General features: G+C 40.8%; 1 protein-coding gene across 3 annotated transcripts; it reads right to left on the bottom strand.

Moving 5' to 3' along the window:
• Positions 1-717: 717 nt before the first annotated feature.
• MCUR1 (mitochondrial calcium uniporter regulator 1) lies at positions 718-15,901 on the bottom strand. Of its 3 annotated transcripts, none has more exons than XM_060277951.2 (9): positions 15,377-15,901; positions 13,906-14,022; positions 13,240-13,343; positions 12,369-12,470; positions 11,866-11,907; positions 10,383-10,454; positions 7,619-7,672; positions 4,945-5,059; positions 718-4,394 (listed from the first exon to the last, which is right to left on the bottom strand). In XM_060277951.2, the coding sequence occupies exons 1-9, from the start codon at positions 15,669-15,671 to the stop codon at positions 4,339-4,341; spliced, it is 957 nt and encodes a 318-aa protein (XP_060133934.2). In that variant the 5' UTR covers positions 15,672-15,901; the 3' UTR covers positions 718-4,338. The 3 variants fall into 3 exon arrangements, with proteins under 3 accessions (XP_060133934.2, XP_034981959.2, XP_088531358.1); XM_035126068.3 differs by having other exon boundaries at positions 15,662-15,901; XM_088675232.1 differs by lacking the exon at positions 15,377-15,901 and adding an exon at positions 14,563-14,805.
• Between the last annotated feature and the right edge of the window lie 3,588 nt (positions 15,902-19,489).

The following is a 19,489-nucleotide window of genomic DNA, read 5'->3' as shown; positions in this document are numbered from 1 at the left end:
CAGATGGAACACAAAGAGATAAATCTGGAGCACTAAGTAAGAAGCTCCACACCAAATGGCAATTACTCTATCTGCCCTTTCTGGAGGGGAACTATTTTTCCTAGGTTAATTGCAAGACCTGTAAAGGACAGCAGTGGCATGAGCATCAGAGAGTTGGGCAAGGACTTCAACATCACATTTCCACAGCATCTCTCAGCTGCCCCACAACTGAGACAAATTAATAGTTTGTACTGAAAATTTAAATGAGAAGTTAAAAGGCTTGGGTTAAATATATATATATATATTCGCCTTGCTCTCCTAATATAAACATAGGCATCAAAGAGGAATAGAAATCAACTTTATAGGTTTCACCACAGCAAAAGTATGTAGAAGTATGTAAACCTACATTCTGCACACAAAGTGATGAGAATTCTAGGGAGATGTAGAGACAAGGAATTTAAATTCCAAAATTAAATCAAATCCACCCTTTCCCAACCTGGTGTCCTCCAGATATTTTGGTGAGGCGTCCCTTTGTTTGTACTTATTTTTGATTTGGATTTGTCATGGCCAATGGCTAGTACAATAAAGGTGGATTGGATTGGACAACAAAAATTTTGTCATCCCTATAACTATTGGAGATGTTGACTGGGTCTGATGGACACTGTAATCCAAACGATCTGAAGGGCAATAAGTTGGGGAAGATACAGACAGTATATAATACTAAGCAAAAAGACCACATAATTTATTCATGTGTAGAAGTTTATTTCACATAGAAATAGTCTGGCATTAAGTCAATCCATGTTTCCAACCTCTCTCTCTGTAGTATCATTCTCAAAACTCTTAGGCTTAACCATTAAACATCTGTTTACTAAACCTGTGGTTTTCACACATGAACCTTACACACACCATGTTGGAAAATAAGAGACAATACTTCAGGGCTAGGTATCTGGATCTTTGCTTGCAATAAAGCTTGTTTAAATAAACAGAGAAAAGAATCAACCTAAGTTGATTATCCAAACAATGCAGGATAAACTTTTTGGGTCTATTGATTAAGGTGCTTTAGAATCAGCACAGAAAGCAAAGTATAGAAAAGGAGCGGGAAAGCACAGAGGATCTCATTAAAAATGCCAATGAAGCAATAAACTGTTATCCTTCCATCCCCATTTATATCTCAGAACCTCAATGCTTACTTGGGATCACAAGGTTCTGGAAGAAAATAAACATGATGCAGTAATCTAACATACACACACCAAGACAGTGCCAAAGATAAAAATATTATTCTCCCCCAGCCCTCTATACCAAAGTAAGCTTCTAATGTAATTCAAAATTCTAAAAATCAATGTAGAGCCCAGTGTTAAACATGGTTACTTGGAATCAGGTCCCACAAAATCCCCAAACTTCCATGGGACATCAGGGTGTGATTTTAAGCATCTTGCTCAAAAGTACATTCCACTGAAATCAATGGGATATAATTCTAAACAGCTACATACATGATCATAGGTACTGTTAAGCTTAAATATGAAGGATTTATATTAACTAGAACTAAACTATAACCAAGTAAGCTTTTTAGGGTATCTTGGTCCAGGAAGATATCTGTTTGCAAAGTATTCTTTGCCACTGGTTTATATTAGATAGAATTTAGTTGGAACTGCTTGTACAATATATCAGCTTACAATATAAAGAGGCTTTGGATCAGGTTGCAATTACGTAATTCTTTTTAAAAAACCATTGTGCATGCAGCATATTGGCAACAACAAAAAAGAGGTCAATATCTTCAGTGCTTACTTCTTTGGCATGTTGATTATTCACTCGTATTATTTAGCAAATCCTGCTTGTCTATTTTACTGCTCTTTAAATGTTAATTAAAATGGTAAAAGTAGTGGCCAACAATAAAGTCACTATACAGTAACTAAACTGGGGGGGGGGGCATGTATTGAAGTAAACTAAGTATGTGACTTAAACTCTTTCTGGAGGCAGTGCCAACATTTCAGTCCCTGAAACGGGGATTGTTAAGCATGGAAAATGAGTGGTATAGGAGGTTCCACAACAGAAAGGCTGAAGTAGAACACTAAGCGCTTACCTCCAGCGAACTCTTACAGCCCATTCCATTTAATTCCTTCTGTACAGGGATGTATCTATTCTGTATTATTATTATTATTATTATTATTATTATTATTATTATTACTGTTGTTATTACTGTTGTTATTGTTATTTATTGAATTTGTATACCACAGGTCTCAGGGCAGTTCACAGGCTAAAATCACAATATATAAACACAGAATCAAATTAAAAACAAAAACAACCCAATAACTACCCCCCCCCCCAAAAAAAAACACATTTTGAAAGGGCACTGAACGTCAGTCAACCAAAGGCCTGGTTAAAGAGGAAAGTTTCGGCCTGGCGCCTAAAGGTGTATAATGAAGGCACCTCTCAGGGGAGAGCATTCTACAAACGGGGAGCCACCGCAGAAAAGGCCCGTTCTTGTGTTGCCATCCTCTGGACCTCTCATGGAGAAGGCACACAAAGAAGGGCTTCAGAAGATGATCTCAGGGTCCAGGTAGGTTCATATGGAAGGAGGCGGTCCTTGAGGTATTTCGGTCCTGAGCAGTTTAAGGCTTTGTAGGTCAAAACCAGGACTTTGAATTGGGCCCAGAAACTAACTAGTAGCCAATGCAGTTGGACCAGGATCAGAGTACGTAATATGCTCAAGCCATCTTGCTGAATTCTGCACTAAGTGAAGTTTCCAAACCATTTTCAGAAGCAGCCCTGCGTATAACACATTGCAGTAATCTAACACTAAGGTTACCAGAGCACTGAATTGTTATTATTAATCATATTTTTAGTTGCTTTCCTCGCAAAAGCAACTTTCAACAAATTCCAGCAGTCTCTGCAGGAAGTTTGTACACAAGCGTCTCTGGGTCAGAGCAATTATACACAAGTGTTCTCCTAATCTCAGTGGAACTAATTTTCAGGTAAGTATTTGAGAACAGTGACCTAAAAAATATGTTCTAGCTGCAATTCCAAGTTCTACTATGATTTTTTTATTATTTAGAATGGCTTGCTCTAAAAAAAGGTTACATTCATCAGCCATTAGACTACATATAGACATTCCTCAATAATAGCAACACTAGGAAGTACTTATTAATATTTCCAAACTGTTCAAGACACCTCACAAAATAAGACTATCATTCTAATGAATTTTCCTACTACTGAGCTGCATTTGCATTTGCTTTCATGCTCCACTGATCTCAACAGAACTTACTATTAATATGATTATTACTAGTTTATACACCGCTTACTTGCCAAAATGCCTTCTAAGTGGTTTTAAGTAGATATGTATAAGACTGCACTATCTGCTTCTTATTTTCCCTCAATGAACTCTACCTTATTTTTCCTAAATTTTTGAATGGAGGCCACTCTCTTCTATCAAGCAAGAAATTTTCAGTGCCTATATAAAAAGCTCATGTATCTCACTGAGCTTTATTTTTTCCACTTTTATATCAAGGTAATGGCTAGCATGTGATGGTTTCTAGTCTATCGTTTCTTTGGCATTTGCTTATGAACATGATATTGCTACATCTGCTCGTAAAACATTATTATTTGGACGGAATTTTGCAACAGCAGACCACAATAAAACCTGTCAATCTATTAAAGTACAATAAAATATTTACAATGGGTGCAATTCAACTAACCAGCCCCATCTGTGGAAGCCCTGTGCAAGGATTTTTGTTTGCACAACGGGCCTTTCCCCCCTCTCCCTGTGATCCCCAAAATTGGTTCCCAAACAGTAAGTGTGTGGGGTGGAGAGGGGGAGGCATTGTTCCATCTGGCAGGCTGGAACAATTGCACAGATGGAATGATTGGAAAAGTGTGATGTTGAATTCCACCCATAGTGTTTTATCAACACTAGTGGAAAGATAACTTGCAATTGAATTAAATAATTTTTCACCTCTGCAGGAATGGTGTCAAAAAGAATGCTTATATTTTTTCCAACCTTGGTACTTGACATATAAAACCCTAGTACATTCTACTATAACTTATCATGCTTGATATGTTTATAACCTGACATTTTAGTTTTACAATAGCCCAGAGACCCACAAAAATTTAGATGAGTGGGCACTGATGTGCAAAATATAGCTGCCTGTGATTCCAGGCTATGTTTCTATCAGTATTTCAGTACTGTACTTACATTTGTTTTGAGGCACATTCTTTGGCCACATTCTGTAGTCTAAACAAATAAATAAAATGGCAGTGGCAAAGACTACATTATTTCAATAAAGTGACAATACTTCTTTGTTGGGTTTTTGCTGTTGTTTTGTAAGACAAGATAGTACAAGTCCTTTCAAGAGAGATGCTTTGTTATATCCATAAACGGTAAAACCCCAGTGCGACTGTAAGGCATGTAAATACTGAACCTGGAAGAAAATAAGGGTGGAGAAGAAAGAATGCATATTGTCAGATTTTAATCCTTTTGAAAATGAAAGTCTGGCTAAAGAAAAGTCTTTAAACGCTTATACATTTTACTTGGATCTTGCCTGCACTGTTAGACAACATGGAAACTGATAGGATTTGCATGATTCAGGCTGGATCAAGGGGGCAGGGGCGAGATGGGGCATGTGCCCCTGGCAACAGAGTTGCAGGGCTTGCTGTGCCTGCTCTTATGAGCGTGCCCCCACCCTCGACTTTTCCTTGCACTAGTGTGGAAAGAAGATTAAAAGGATCAGCGTGGTGTTGGCTTTCGAAGCTTTCCAGCTGCACACAACAGCAGCAAAAGACGCTAATATCCAGATACTAACCAGAGGTCTCCATGTTCTAAAATCAATGGATACAACTCCACTAGATAATTAGTAACTCTTAGACACCAAAAGCCGTCACACTTGATACAAAGAATATGAAACACATGCATATGAGTACCAGACAACTGAGACTGTTACTAAGCATCTGCACCATGACAGAACTACATACCTGCTAAATATTTAATGGTGTCAAGTTTGTGCGATTCAAGCATTGTTTTCAGGCCTGCAACTTCAGTGTCTATTTTCCTGTACGTTTGTGTTAAAGCTCTATCCTGTTGTGCATGCTTTAAAAAAGAAAAAAGGGAACAATATCTCAATACAGTTTAAACACTGCATTCACATTTCTAAAAAGCAATACAGTACTGTAACTTTTAACAGAGTGAGACCAATCAACAAAATGTTGCTCTGCAGATGCTCCCTCTTCAGGATTCCAGCTCCTCCACTGCACTCTCTCTCACCATGATCTTCTGTTCCCTCTCCCCAACAGGCAGGCAGTATTCCATGGCCACTAAACATGCTCAGTCGTCTTTGGGCTGCTTCTGCAATCAATCCTTCCCCAAAGCTCTTTTTTCTGATGAAGGCAAGGTTTTTTGTTTTCTACAATACTCTGCCAGTTGCTTGTGTCCAACATTATATTATGGTTGGACACTTATTGGTAGATTCTCTCCACTCCACTTGGGAATTAGCTTAAAAAGTCACTTCTGCTAAGGCTATAATGTACAGTACACACAAACCTCACTTCCATGCTGTGCAGTAAGAAAAGGGATTTCTTTCTCACCTTGCGGGATGGAAGCAATAGGCAATCAGGCCAGCAAAGCAGAGCAAATCACTCTGTCGTTGCTTCACCAATGTGATCTACTTCTAGACACCACTGCAGGAGTGAAGCCACTTCAACTACTCAACACTGAAGCTGACTGGCCTTACAAAACAGGGATAACACTCACTGTTTTGCCAGCATGATAGTTAGAACAGGAACACTGAGGACTGTGAACTGGGGGAAAATCCAGTAGCGCAGACCACCTTTAGCCAATGGGTCAGAGGCTCCCCCCCCCCACTATATAGCTTGTGTGCCTAACCTAGTGGCATCATCCAATTAGCTTTCTTGGAGAATATAAAAAAACCAAAATGAGAACCTAAGCAGTTAAAATGTTTCTATATATGGATGAAGTAACATTCCCGCCCCCACCCCAATGTGAATGTTGCTGTTATAGCAAGAGCACTTTTTTAAGGGGAAGGGCTGTAGCTGATGGATGGTGGTGCATGTTAAACATGGAAAAAGGCCCCAGCTTCAACCTCCACTATCTCCAAGCTGAGCTGAAAAAAAGATTCTCTGGGCAGGTTTAAAGGTTACACTTTTATGAATGTTTCATCTGTGCAAGCATTCTAGCTTTCACTCCTCCTTTTACACTGTTCCAGGGGTTCTCTCAATCCCTGCAAGCCAATTTTTGGGGGAAGGGAATGCAGAGGGAGAAGTGGGGAAACCCTGCTGTGTAAGTTTGTGTGCACAGTTTCCACTGGCGGGACTCCTTAGGCAAATCTCACCTTCTGTCTGAAACAGATGCAGTAGATCATTTATTTATGGCTGCAATTTTAAGTCATTTGTTTTGGATGTAATCTCTTTTAATCTCAAATGGGACATACTTCAGAGTAAAATTAATTAGAACTGAACCTGCATGCTTAGATTTTTTAAGAAAAAATGATTTTTTTAAAAAAAATTCATTGTTGGCTAGTTTGATTGTAATAAATGCTTCCTACATGCAAATACTGAACAAGCAGAAACAAGCCAATTTGATTTATTTTCATACACATAAAAGCACCCTTCCCACATACTTAAAGCATCTCATGTTCAAACAGAGACAGCGCCAAGTAAAGCACACTATCTGCAATTATGCCTCCTTCTATATGCCCCAAGAGCTCAGTAAATGCAAAAGGAATGATGGAATTACAAATGGTGGTGTAATTTAGGCTACAGGTAGCTCCCAAGAGGAAAAAGTTAGAATTGTAAACAGCACGTTGAGGCTAAGCCACTGCCAACAGAAGCACATCAGATGGCTTATGCTTTCTTCTCTATTCATATCTCAAAACACGGCTACTTCAAAAAATTATATATTTCATTGGGATATTTTATAGAATTCAGGGTAAGTGTGTAGTTAGGTGACCAGCCACATTCACTTCAAATATTTTTTACTAGAAACTCTCAAAAATCATTCATATTGGTAGTGGATATACCGCATTTTTCCGTGGTTTTTTTTCTTAAAAAACAATGTCCAAAATTTTGGGGTGTCTTATACATGGGGGCCATCTCCCCCCATTTTCTTAAATTGGAGTCCCCCAAAATAGATGGAAAAATATGGTATGCTTGTATTATGTATTAATCTGGTAAGTTAAAATATACTTGAACATGTACAGTACTACACTAACTTACTGGGCTGAATTCACAAGCAAATACAGTACCTAAGATATTTGTCCAAATCCAAAATTCTTAAATATACAAAAAAAAATTAAGGCTGACTGTGCATAAAATTAATCTTCCAGTTTTGTATGCTTCAAACCCACGTAAGCTTCATGTTCCATATTGAGTTGAATCCAGCATAGACCTAGGAGAAGTCTATTCTGCTCACATACCCAGCAGCGTTGGATTCAACCCATTGTGCTTACATGGTTTTAATAGCAATTCAATATTGAACTTTAAGCACCAGTTGACTGCCATTTTGCACTTATTTCCTCTTCTACCACATGGATATTTAAATGCCATTCCCATAATGGTGGTATGCATGTAAACCTATACAACAGATGTGAAGAGGACTATTACCCTGATCAAGCATTAAGTTCATCGTTCTTACCAATTCCACTACTTCTGTTCTCATTTTCAAATGTTTCCTCTCATTAAGCGAATACTGAAATTTAAGAACAATGGATTACCTTCCGTGTAAAATAACCAACACCCTTCATTCATGCACATCTTTCATTAACACTATGAATGTTAGCCCACCTTCCAGTACCGTACTGGAACGACTTCTACTGCTCAGTGCAATATAGCTCAGTGCAATATAGCTCAGCATGGTGCTGATAATGCCAAGGTTGTAGATTTGATCTCTGTGCTCCAGCTACCGCACAATTGCACTCATTTCACACGCTAGCAAGGTTTTGCTCAAAATTCTACAGGGCAGGCTTCAGCAGTATGTGGACCGAGAACTTCCAGAAGTGCAAGCTGGATTTCGAAGGGGCAGAGGAACCAGAGACCAAATAGCAAACATGTGCTGGATTATGGAGAAAGCTAGAGAGTTCCAGAAATACATATACTTCTGCTTCATAGACTATGCAAAAGCCTTTGACTGTGTCGACCACAGCAAACTATGGCAAGTTCTTAAAGAAATGGGAGTGCCTCATCACCTCATCTGTCTCCTGAGAAATCTCTATGTGGGACAAGAAGCTACAGTTAGAACTGGATATGGAACAACTGATTGGTTCAAAATTGGGAAAGGAGTACGACAAGGTTGTATATTGTCTCCCTGCTTATTTAACTTATACGCAGAATTCATCATGCGAAAGGCTGGACTAGATGAATCCCAAGACAGAATTAAGATTGCTGGAAGAAATATCAACAACCTCAGATATGCAGATGACACAACCTTGATGGCAGAAAGTGAGGAGGAATTAAAGAACCTTTTAATGAGGGTGAAAGAGGAGAGCGCAAAATATGGTCTAAAGCTAAACATCAAAAAACAAAGATCATGGCCACTGGTCCCATCACCTCCTGGCAAATAGAAGGGGAAGAAATGGAGGCAGTGAGAGATTTTACTTTCCTGGGCTCCTTGATCACTGCAGATGGTGACAGCAGTCACGAAATTAAAAGACGCCTGCTTCTTGGGAGAAAAGCAATGAAAAACCTAGACAACATCTTAAAAAGCAGAGACATCACCTTGCCAACAAAGGTCCATATAGTTAAAGCTATGGTTTTCCCAGTAGTGATGTATGGAAGTGACAGCTGGACCATAAAGAAGGCTGATTGCCAAAGAATGGATGCTTTTGAATTTTGGTGCTGGAGGAGACTCTTGAGAGTCCCATGGACTGCAAGAAAATCAAACCTATCCATTCTGAAGGAAATCAGCCCTGAGTGCTCACTGGAAGGACAGATCCTGAAGCTGAGGCTCCAATACTTTGGCCACCTCATGAGAAGAGAAGACTCTCTGGAAAAGACCCTGATGTTGGGAAAGATTGAGGGCACAAGGAGAAGGGGACGACAGAGGACGAGATGGTTGGACAGTGTTCTCGAAGCTACGAACTTGAGTTTGACCAAACTGCGGGAGGCAGTGGAAGACAGGAGTGCCTGGTGTGCTATGGTCCATGGGGTCACGAAGAGTCGGACACAACTAAACGACTAGACAACAACAACAAATGGCTCAGCTGCATATTCCTGCATTGCAGGGGGTTGGACTAGATGATCCTTAGGATCCCTTCCAACTCTACATTTCTATGATTCTTTTGTGTCAGGGATAGATAACCTTTTTCAGAGCAAGGGCCATGTTCCCTTGTTGTAAACCTTCCAGGACTCACATGACAAAGGTAGCATGGCCAAAGGCAAAAGCGGCCAGGCAGGCAACAGGTGTTTTGCTTTTTTATACACTGGTCCATGAGGTCACAAAGAGTCGGACACGACTAAATGACTAAACAACAACACCTCCCAGCTGTACAAAAATTAGAAGTTTATATTTACACTACAGTTAAAGGACACAATCTAGCCAGGCATAAGTACTTGAGGAGGGTTGCTGATGAGAGGTATGGCTGGGGGGGTGGGGGGGTAGGGAAGAATAGAGACATTGTCTGGACAGAGTTCAGTGGGCCAGATGAAGAGGTCTGGAAGGCTGCATTTGACCCTGTGTGTGTTTCTCTACCCCCATGTGATGGCCATAGCAAGTTAACCATCACCCAAAATATCAGCTGTTGAGATTTAACGTTCAACGCTTACAAACCTACAATGAATTACAAATGCTCCTCAATCCGTTCCAAAAGTTTATTTTTGGAAGTTGCTTGTTATGAAGCGTTTACAGGATGGCAAAAGACAAGTTTTCTTATTAAAAAATGCAGTACTGACAGAGTTCAGTGTTACGAAACACTCATCAAGATCCAAAAATGTAAACACGTCAATTCCCCGCCCCCTATTTTGCAAGAGATTGACCTTCTACAAACAAATCTTGTTTTAAATCCAGCATTATGTCTAATCACTCTACACTACACCACCATTCCCACAGATGACTGCTATAATTCTTAAAACAAAAAGTCTAACAGATTAAAAATTCTACTTTTTCTAAAGTTAAACTATACAGCATGTGAGTTTCTGAACAACCTTTCCTGAACAACCAGTGTGGTGTAATGGTTAGTGTTGGACTATGACCTGGAGACTAGGGTTCAAATTCCCACTCAGCCATGAAGCTGACTGGGTGACCTTGGGTCAATCACTGTCACCCTAACCCTACCTCACAGGGTTGTTCTGAAGATAAAATGTGTGCAGGGAGGAGACCATGTACACCTCCCTTGAGCTCCTTGGTGGAAAAAAATGGAATATAAATGTAATACATAAATAAATTTTAAAGAAAGACTACATACCAATTCTTTTGTTCTGCTCTTTTCCAAGTTGAAATCTAGCTTGCTGTCTGTACGAACTTTGGAGACTTCATCCTACAGAAAGATTAAACAATAAATAGACATACAAATTCTTAATTTCTTAAGTAAAGAATCACTGATTTTAGCTGTCCATCATTGTCTACACTGGTTTATTTCAGATGTTTGGGAGCGGGGGGTGGGGGGATTCACCCCTACCAAGCTCTTTCTGCAACTGAACTCCCGCAATACCGAGGACCACAAAAGTGCCTAACTGGGAACTATGCTCAAATGTTTATCAAGAATATGGGTGGCTCCAGATCCTGGTATTGATACAGCTAGTCAGGGTTTATCTTTCTAACAAAAAGTCAGCCAACTTTAGAAATTAGCTGCCATAATTCTGAGCTCAAAACACAGTGACGGCTGCTATTATACAACTTCCTCTTACCTCAGTTACAGAAACACCAGTCAGCGAGATACTTATTTAGCAGCTATAAATGGTTCATTTAGGCCGACGAACTGACAATGCCACCATAAAAGGTGCACAACAGACTACACATAAACAGGAGTTCAAGAAATTCCACTGTTTTATACAATTAAAGTGTTTTCATTACCAAGAAAAAAAACATTTTGTCTCCAAAAGGGGCTACAGGCTACATTGAGAACTTAACTGAAGAAAATGGTGTGACAAGAACAGAGCAATAATACTGCAAGGAAGACAAAGAAGTGAACTAAAAAAGGGCAAGGGAGCACATCCAAAGGGCATCTCTTCATGCACATGCTTGTCTCAAGAAAGATGGTTGCTACTGCCATGCTCTACATCTCAACAATAACTACCTCAGGCCACAGGACTGCATGTGTCTAGGGATGAGAGAATTATCTCTGTTTTATTGCGCTTTAAAATCCATTTCATTAGGCTTTTAGTTCTTTTATGATCCATTATCCTCTTGTTGTTGTATTATACTTTAAAAACAGCAATCAAAACCTTATGTAAACTGCTCTGAAAGGTCTGGTCTGAAAATCAGTATAAAAATACTATAAATACAGATACTGCTGAAGTTCACCAGCCTCAGGCCCAGAAAGAAGCTTGTGTTAGTCTCAAAGGGAGAGATAATGTATTATGAACCCAACTTCTTCAGCTTGGATTAAAATGCAAGCCAGATAAAAAAATTCCATTTCGTATGTTGGCTCAAAAAAAAGCAGCTACTATGGGTCATAAGCCCATCCCCGGCAGTTGTCTTTTATGTGGTTCAGTTTTCTAGACTAATGCTGTACATAGGGGTCCCCCAGGAGAAAAATCCTGAATCTAGCATTGGGCATGTGTTGTGCTCCTTCCTGGATTAGCAGGTAGCTAGTCGAGAACATCACCTTTGACATTTGTTCAAAAGCAGTGGTAGTCTTAAAATATCTTCTTACAGAAAGATCAGACATGGTTAACTAGAATATTATGTTCAGTGTAGTTATATTATTCCAGTCCAAAATATCTTACCATTACTTGCTTTCTTAGCTGGTAAAGTTCAAGTTTTATTTTCTTTTTTATTTTTGCATTAAAAAGAGAGAGAATACATGTTAAAACTACATAAGTACAAGATACAAAAATACTGATGCATACATATTGGTTGTTTTGATGTTACACAGGGACTAAGCAAGTGGAGACTTTGGAATTCCAAAGATAATGTCTCCAACACCAGTGAACAACTTTGCCTATTTTGCAAGGATTGGGTTCAACTCACGTTTTCTACATTATACCCAATTAGTTGTTCCTGCTAAATTCAAAAGCCATCTCCACATACTGGTTTCTATTCTTGCTTTTATTATGATATTTCCTCTTCCAAACATCCCAAATGCTTTACTAAATCAAAGGTTAATTAAAATGCAGTAACTACAATATTTCCCCTTACTGCTAGATGTGGGTTGAGGGGGTTCACAATCTTATCCAATGCATGTTGGATAAATAGACCTGGATGTTTTACCAAGGATGTTTGCCTTTACCTCATTTTCTGCTCGAAGTGCTGAAAATTCACTCTTTTCCAAAATAATCATGTCCTTTTTCACGCCACCAATATGAGACATTACCTGCTGAAGAGCAATTTCCTTTAAAAGAAAAAAAAGTTACTTCAGTCTAATATCACCAATGCCAATAAGATGTTTTCCTCTACAGCAAATCTTTTAAGCAACTAGTACTCCAGTAATTTTGCTCTGTCCGAAGGTTTCATCCAGCACCCAACCAAACGCAAAGAGAGCCCTGTTTTTCCCATTCTTCCCAACTAAAGTTCAGAGGAAGAGAAGGGTGGGGATAACATGGGTGGAAAGGGAGAAATTTTATTGTGCAGTAGCATCTAGACCATATTGCACAATGAACTAGGTCAGGGGTGGGGAACCTGTGGCCCTCCAGATGTCCATTGTTCCTCATCATTGTCCATGCTAGCTGAGGTTGATTGGAGCTTGAATCCAACACCATCCGGAAAACTACAGGTTATTTGCACGCAAGCAGTCTATTCAGTTCTTGCATGAAATTTTTTACACCAGTAGCCAGACCATACACTGGTGTTGCTGAGGAGACCAATGATCAAGCCCCTCAGGGGATCCACAGGGCTTTGGATCCAGAGCTGCTGGCATCCCACCCTGAAACCACCCCTTTCCAAGGGTCACTGCAGGCTTCTACTGTCAGAATCTTATTGCTTGACTGGGTGTAGTGCAGCAAAGGTAAGGGGGTTTAGCACTGGACAGAAAACGAAGTAATATCAAACTATTAGAAAGGACATATCGTAATTGCTAACAATAAAGGGATTTGGTTTTTGCTCCAGCTTTTAAAACAGCAATTAACAATAAATATTTAAGAAATTTCCACATTCATTTATACCTGTTGTACTTTTGTGACCATGTCCTTGTATATCACATTAATATTGTTATTTATGATGTTTATTAAAGCAGACACAATAATCTCAGATTGCTGAGTAGTGAATCCTAGAATACAGAACATTGCAAAATTCAGAAGCATTAGCTATATACATTTCATATATAACTAAACAGAAACATAACATTCACATAAACAAAGGCTTCTGTAGGAATTATTTACATAACAGCCTGAAGTTTAAAATGGAAGATTGTAGCTTCTTTAGAGCCTCTATGAGGATTTGATGTCTTATGCAAGTGTACATATCTAACAGCACAATCTCATGGACATGTACGCAGGGGTTTAGGAATGCAGTATAAATAAATCTAGTCCCCCCCCCCCAAAGAGTTTTGCAATATTGGAAAATGAGGAAAATTCAACAGTTTCACAAAAATTACATGAAAGTACTGGCACAGACAGAAGGGGAAAATACAGTTTTTGCATGGAAACATTTTTGTAAGTTGCCAGATTTCATTCAATTAGAGCTAAAGCCCATAATCAGAACAACACACGTAGAAGAAAGTGACTGCATTTTTTATTGAAGAGAAACAGATTTTTTGGGGGGGGGTTCCACAGTTACTCATATGAATATGTTTATAATTTACATATTAAGAATCACTGCAAAAGAATTACCATTTTCTTCTAGAAGGCATACAAAGGCATGGGTGTCAAAATAAAGCTTTCTGTTTCCTGATGGGGGAAAACTACTCTTGTTTTCAGGTTGTGGATACGATGCATGGATATTCACATCTAATTTTTAAAAAAGAAAAATGCATACAAGTAGTTAAGTGCCAACAGTAGAACAATAGCATACTGATATATGCAATTTACAAATCCCTCCCCTGGTTTACAGAACAACTCTACAGGATCCAACACCAACCCCACCACAAACACCCAACATGGGCAGGGCCGGATTTAGGTTTGATGAGGCCCTAAGCTACTGAAGGTAATGGGTCCCTTTATATGTACAGCTGTCCTTTGTCAACAACAAATTGTTGCTGTTTTTTGTGTTGAATTTCTTAAATGACTTACATCATAGGAGCCTACGGAACACAAAAGACTGTTGCTGTATGTAGGTTTTATTTTATTTGTTTTTTATCTTATATTTTGGAAATGTACATCGGGTTTTTTTTCTCTTTAAATTTTTTGGGGACCCCCCAAGAAAGTGAGAGCTGCACCATAAAGAAGGCTGATTGCAGAAGAATTGATGCTTTTGAATTATGGTGAGAGTCCCATGGACTGCAAGATCAAACCTATCCATTCTGAAGGAAATCAGCCCTGAGTGCTCACTGGAAGGACAGATCCTGAAGCTGAGGCTCCAATACTTTGGCCACCTCATGAGAAGAGAAGACTCTCTGGAAAAGACCCTGATGTTGGGAAAGATGGAGGGCACAAGGAGAAGGGGACGACAGAGGACGAGGTGGTTGGATAGTATTCTCGAGGCCACCAACATGAGCCTGACCGAACTGCGGGAGGCAGTGGAAGACAGGAGTGCCTGGCGTGCTCTGGTCCATGGGGTCACGAAGAGTCGGACACGACTATAATTATTATTATTATTATTATTATTATTTATTATTTATACCCCGCCCATCTGGCCGGGTTCCCCCAGCCACTCTGGGCGGCTTCCAACAAAACATTAAAATACAGAAATCAAACATTAAAAGCTTCCCTAAACAGGGCTGCCTTGAGATGCCTTCTAAAGGTCTGGTAATTGTTGTTCTCTTTGACCTCTGGTGGGAGGGCATACCACAGGGTGGGTGCCACTACCGAGAAGGCCCTCTGCCTGGTTCCCTGTAACTTGACTAAATAACAACAAGAGAGTGGGGCCCTAAGCTATAGCTTTTTTAGCTTATACGTGTAAATCCGTCACTGAATGGGCAACAGGGCCCTGAACCCAAAGCACATTTCACAAACATTTACGTATTTTATTCCCAAAGTAAGCAGGGGCGGCGCTCAAGAGGCAAACGTTTCCCTCGAGTTTGACAGCAGCCCCGAGAACCGAGTCCCAGAAGTCGCCGTGAGGCCGCACTCGGCCATAGTTCCGCAGGCGCCTGGCGCCTTTCCCGACCCCTCCGCTCCAGGCTGGCCTTTCAACCGTTCTCACCTCGCGCTCCGGCGGCTGGGCAACGGCCCCCCGCGCCCAGGCTGAGGAAGCGATGCCCCGCCCCACGCCGGCCTCCCGGGAAGGAGCCCCGCGTCGGCGAGTTCGCGCCGCCGCCGCCCCGCCCGAGGCCCGGCGCGAGGAAGCCGGTGCGCTTCCAGTCTCCTAGGCAACGGCGGGAGCGGGCGGAACGCGGCATGAACGGGAGGAGGACGAAGCCGCCCGGCCCTCGCGGATCCCAAAAGCCCTTCCTCCCGCTTTCCAGCGCCGCGGCGGCCGCGGCCTGACCTCTGACCATCACCCCGCTTCGCCTTCTGCTCGAGGTCAAGGCCTAGGGGCTTCGCCTCGGTCGTTTCATGGCCGCGTCATTCCCTCCGTCTGGCTGCCCAACCCGGCGGCGTAGTAGTTCCGGCACAAACATGTTCCGCCCTCCTCGCCAGCCGCAGCTCCGCGGGAGGAGGAGACGGGCTCGTTTCGGAGGGTGCTGGTAAGGTGCAGCCACCCACTTCAAGTGGTGCTGCTTCTGTGACACCCGGCGCTCCTCGCTGGGGTGGAGACTGGGAGGGAGGAGGAGGAGGAGGCGGAGGGAGGAGGCGGTTGCTCAGCTGGCTCAGCTTCGCTGACAGAGCTTGACGTTTGCCAGGGAGTAAACTAGCTCGCTGGTTGTTCTGGGGCGTCCGCGGGGCCCCTCCATGAATATGTGCAAGTCGTGGTACCCCTAAACATTTTTAAGGGGGAAAAGCTCTCCCCCACCCTCTGTGTGTGTACACATCATAGACAGTCTACAGAAGTAACTTCTGGGTTCAGTTTTAAACCTTGGGGAGAAGTGAATTGCTGGTGGCGAGGATTGGAGTTTATGATCTTTCTTAATCTTATTTCATACCTCAAACATGACCCCTGTTACTGCAAAGGTAAAAAGATATGCACAGGTGTGAGGAACAATCAGTTTATTGTCTCTTTAGCATATTGAAAAAATTAAAACATTTCTTTTAAAAAAATATTTGTGATTTTCAGTTATATAAGTTTCAATAGTTTTACAGTCATTTTAACATTTCAAAACTTGACTTCCTCCTCTTTCTGCAGTTCCTTAAATTTATATTTATCATTTCCTGCATATTCTAAATTAACTTATTCTTTTATTCATCTACTTTAATTATTTACTATCATGAAGCTGCAAGTTGTTGCAATAATCCTGACAATGTCTTTATCTGTTTACAATTTATTTGTATATATTCAATTAAAACATTTCTTAATACCATTAAGTAATGGCAGTAACTTTCTTTTTAGTTTTCATGCAGTTTTCTTTTTAGTCTGAGAATTTTACTAGATGTAACAAGATTTCCTTTGATATTTACTCTTCAAAGAATCACTCACTGCTTGTGACTATAAAAAATACATTTGCAAAGACTGAAGCACTCACATCATCTGCATGCTCTCAGATTGTATGCAAGACAGAGATGACAAACACAGCAGCAACATAAGGCGGCCAACGTTTCTTCAGATTTGTGACAGGCAAAAGTTTAAAAGGTGAAACTTTTTCAGGAAGGGAAAGCTCAATCTGTTGAATTTCTATCGTGCAGAAAAGAGGGGAAACTTACTGTTTTATTTATTTATTGAATTTATATCCTACCATTTCTCCTCAATGTAAAATGTAATAATTATAAAGAGACCTTCAAATTCTGTTTCATTATACTGTAATGATCACACTATCCATATTATCAATTGAAATACAATGTGAAGGCCAGTCCTGTTATACAGCAAGTTGAAACAGTTTGCTTTAAGCAACACTTCTCTATTGTTCAGGAATCTAAATAGCATAGAAAAACTTTTTAGATTATTGACCTTTTTGAGGAGGGAGGCATTTGGGTTCTGCATTTGAGCACATACATTGCTCACTTTAATAGTGGACTTAACTAAATTGGTGGTAGGGTTGCCAGACTCAATAAAGGAAAGGACGTCTGTGCCTTTGATTGCCCTGCTCTCTTTTGAGTCTGGAAACCTTAGAGAAACCAGCAGACCCTTTGCTTGAAAATTAAACAAAGGGTCTGCTGGTTTCTCTTTAAGGTTTCCAGACTCAAAAGAGAGCAGGGCAATCAAAGGCACAGAAGTCTTTTCCTCTATTGAGTCTGGCAACCCTAATTGGTGGTGAGTGCCAACAGGTTCACTATGTTGGCCCTGACTCACTGGTGGACATCAGGATTCTAGTAAAAACAAGGGAGATCCTGCAAGCCTGAATTCTGCCCACCCCAGCTTTCAGAAATATAGCACAGATGAAATATTTGTAGTGGAAACAAACCAGATGCAATTGTTTTTCCAAGGGAAGAGAACAAATCCTAGTGGATTTGGTGCTAATCTGTCTTGTGTAAGCATTCAGTTGTTCCAAAACTTTCCCACCTTCCTCTGAAAGAATGTTTATATGCTGTCTCTCTGCTGCTTCTCCCTTCTCAACACATAAAGAAAACTGATGCTTCATGAAGTAACTCACTTGTAAACATTTATGGAATATATATGGTTTGCTATGATTCCACCCATAGATGGCAGCAGTTTCTTACAAAGCTGTCTCCTAAGGCTATTTCAGGTCAATGAATGTTTTGGACACAAAAAGTCAAACATTGAGAGGAAATTTCTAAATTGTAGCTTCTCATCAGAAACTGGTGTTCCATCGGTTCACATCACTTACTGGGCTGTCCAAGCAGATCTTTATCCTGCTCACGTTTCATATATAGATTAACCAAACAACTGCTGCATAACCTCACTGCATAATTTTCCTAATTGCTACCATTACCCAATAGCATGGTAAACCTCCTGATTTTCCTAGAGCTGATTGCCACAAATTCCTACATCTCCACTGCTATATATTGTTAACATCCCTTCAAAGATCTTGCTGTACTCATTACCATATATTGTTATCTCCCCCTCCAAGAATACCTTCAGTTGCTCCACCACAACTATCTCAAGCACCTTCCCTAACCAGGTAGGGAACCGGGTAGTAGCTGTATGCAAGGAGGTTCAGCTTGGATTTTTTCAGGATGCACACTACCACCTCTTTTGAAGCAGCAGATACCACTCCCTCATGCAACAAGGCATTTATCACACCTTGGACCCATCCAGCCATGGCGTCCCCAGCTAGCTTTAACTGACCAAGAGGAACAGCTTGAGGAAGCACAGGTCAGATATATTAGGGCAAGCACCTTGACCATGTCCTCAGGCCACAATAGCCAAAACTGATCCCAAAACACAGGGCCAGATGTAGCATTCGGCACCTGTCTTGACAGCTGTGGCATGTACGCTGACAAGAGTGGTACCAAGATCATTGTAGAGATGAGCATTTTTATCCTCAAAATGTTTAACAAAAGATTCACAGCAGGTGGTAGGCTATGGTCTGTCTTCAAAAGCTCTGCTGGATAGCTCCTTGAAGATGTGCTGGAGGAAACAAAAAAGGCCTCCCCCCCCCACCTCCTTGCTGCCATGCAGCAGGTACAATAATGTGCTCTAAAGTGTTTGGTCAGCTTCACACAGCTTCTAACCATCTTGTACATCACTCCAAACAGTAATGGTCACCAACAGCAGGGATCAAGGGAATGCAGCAGTTTGACAACAAATCTTTCTGTATTCTCCGTAATACAATAATTGAGTCACATCAATGCCAGAGAGCTATAACTATTGCTATCGCTGCCCTCTCTGCGGTCTACAGTAACACTGTAGGGTGGCCAGATGGAAAAGAGGGCAAGGCTCTTTTAATAGTTGTGCAGAGGGGAGAAATAACAGGAGTTGGAGCTTGTCATGCTGCAGAACTATCAGAGATACAGGAACCCTATACTCATTTTCATCTGGCCAGCGTATTGAACTGTTGTAAGAACAGCTGAAACAGAGGACAGAATGTACTTTGAATACTCAGGAGTTCTATATAAATGCTACAATGATGAAGAACAATAGTCTGGAATGGTCCTGAAATCAGCAAAATGGTCAGAACAGCTATAATGGCACAGTGTCCATGTGCACTTACAGTGCATAATTACACAACTCCATCCATTTTACTGAGCACCTTAGCAGATCAGGAGTGTAATCATCTTCAGAAATGGCTGCTCCATCACATGAGGCATGATAGGAGGAGCT

The sequence above is a fragment of the Zootoca vivipara genome, chromosome 8 (assembly GCF_965207765.1).
Source record: "Zootoca vivipara chromosome 8, rZooViv2.hap1.1, whole genome shotgun sequence".
Classification (NCBI taxonomy): Eukaryota; Metazoa; Chordata; class Lepidosauria; order Squamata; family Lacertidae; genus Zootoca; species Zootoca vivipara.
This window is presented reverse-complemented; position numbering and strand designations above follow the sequence as displayed.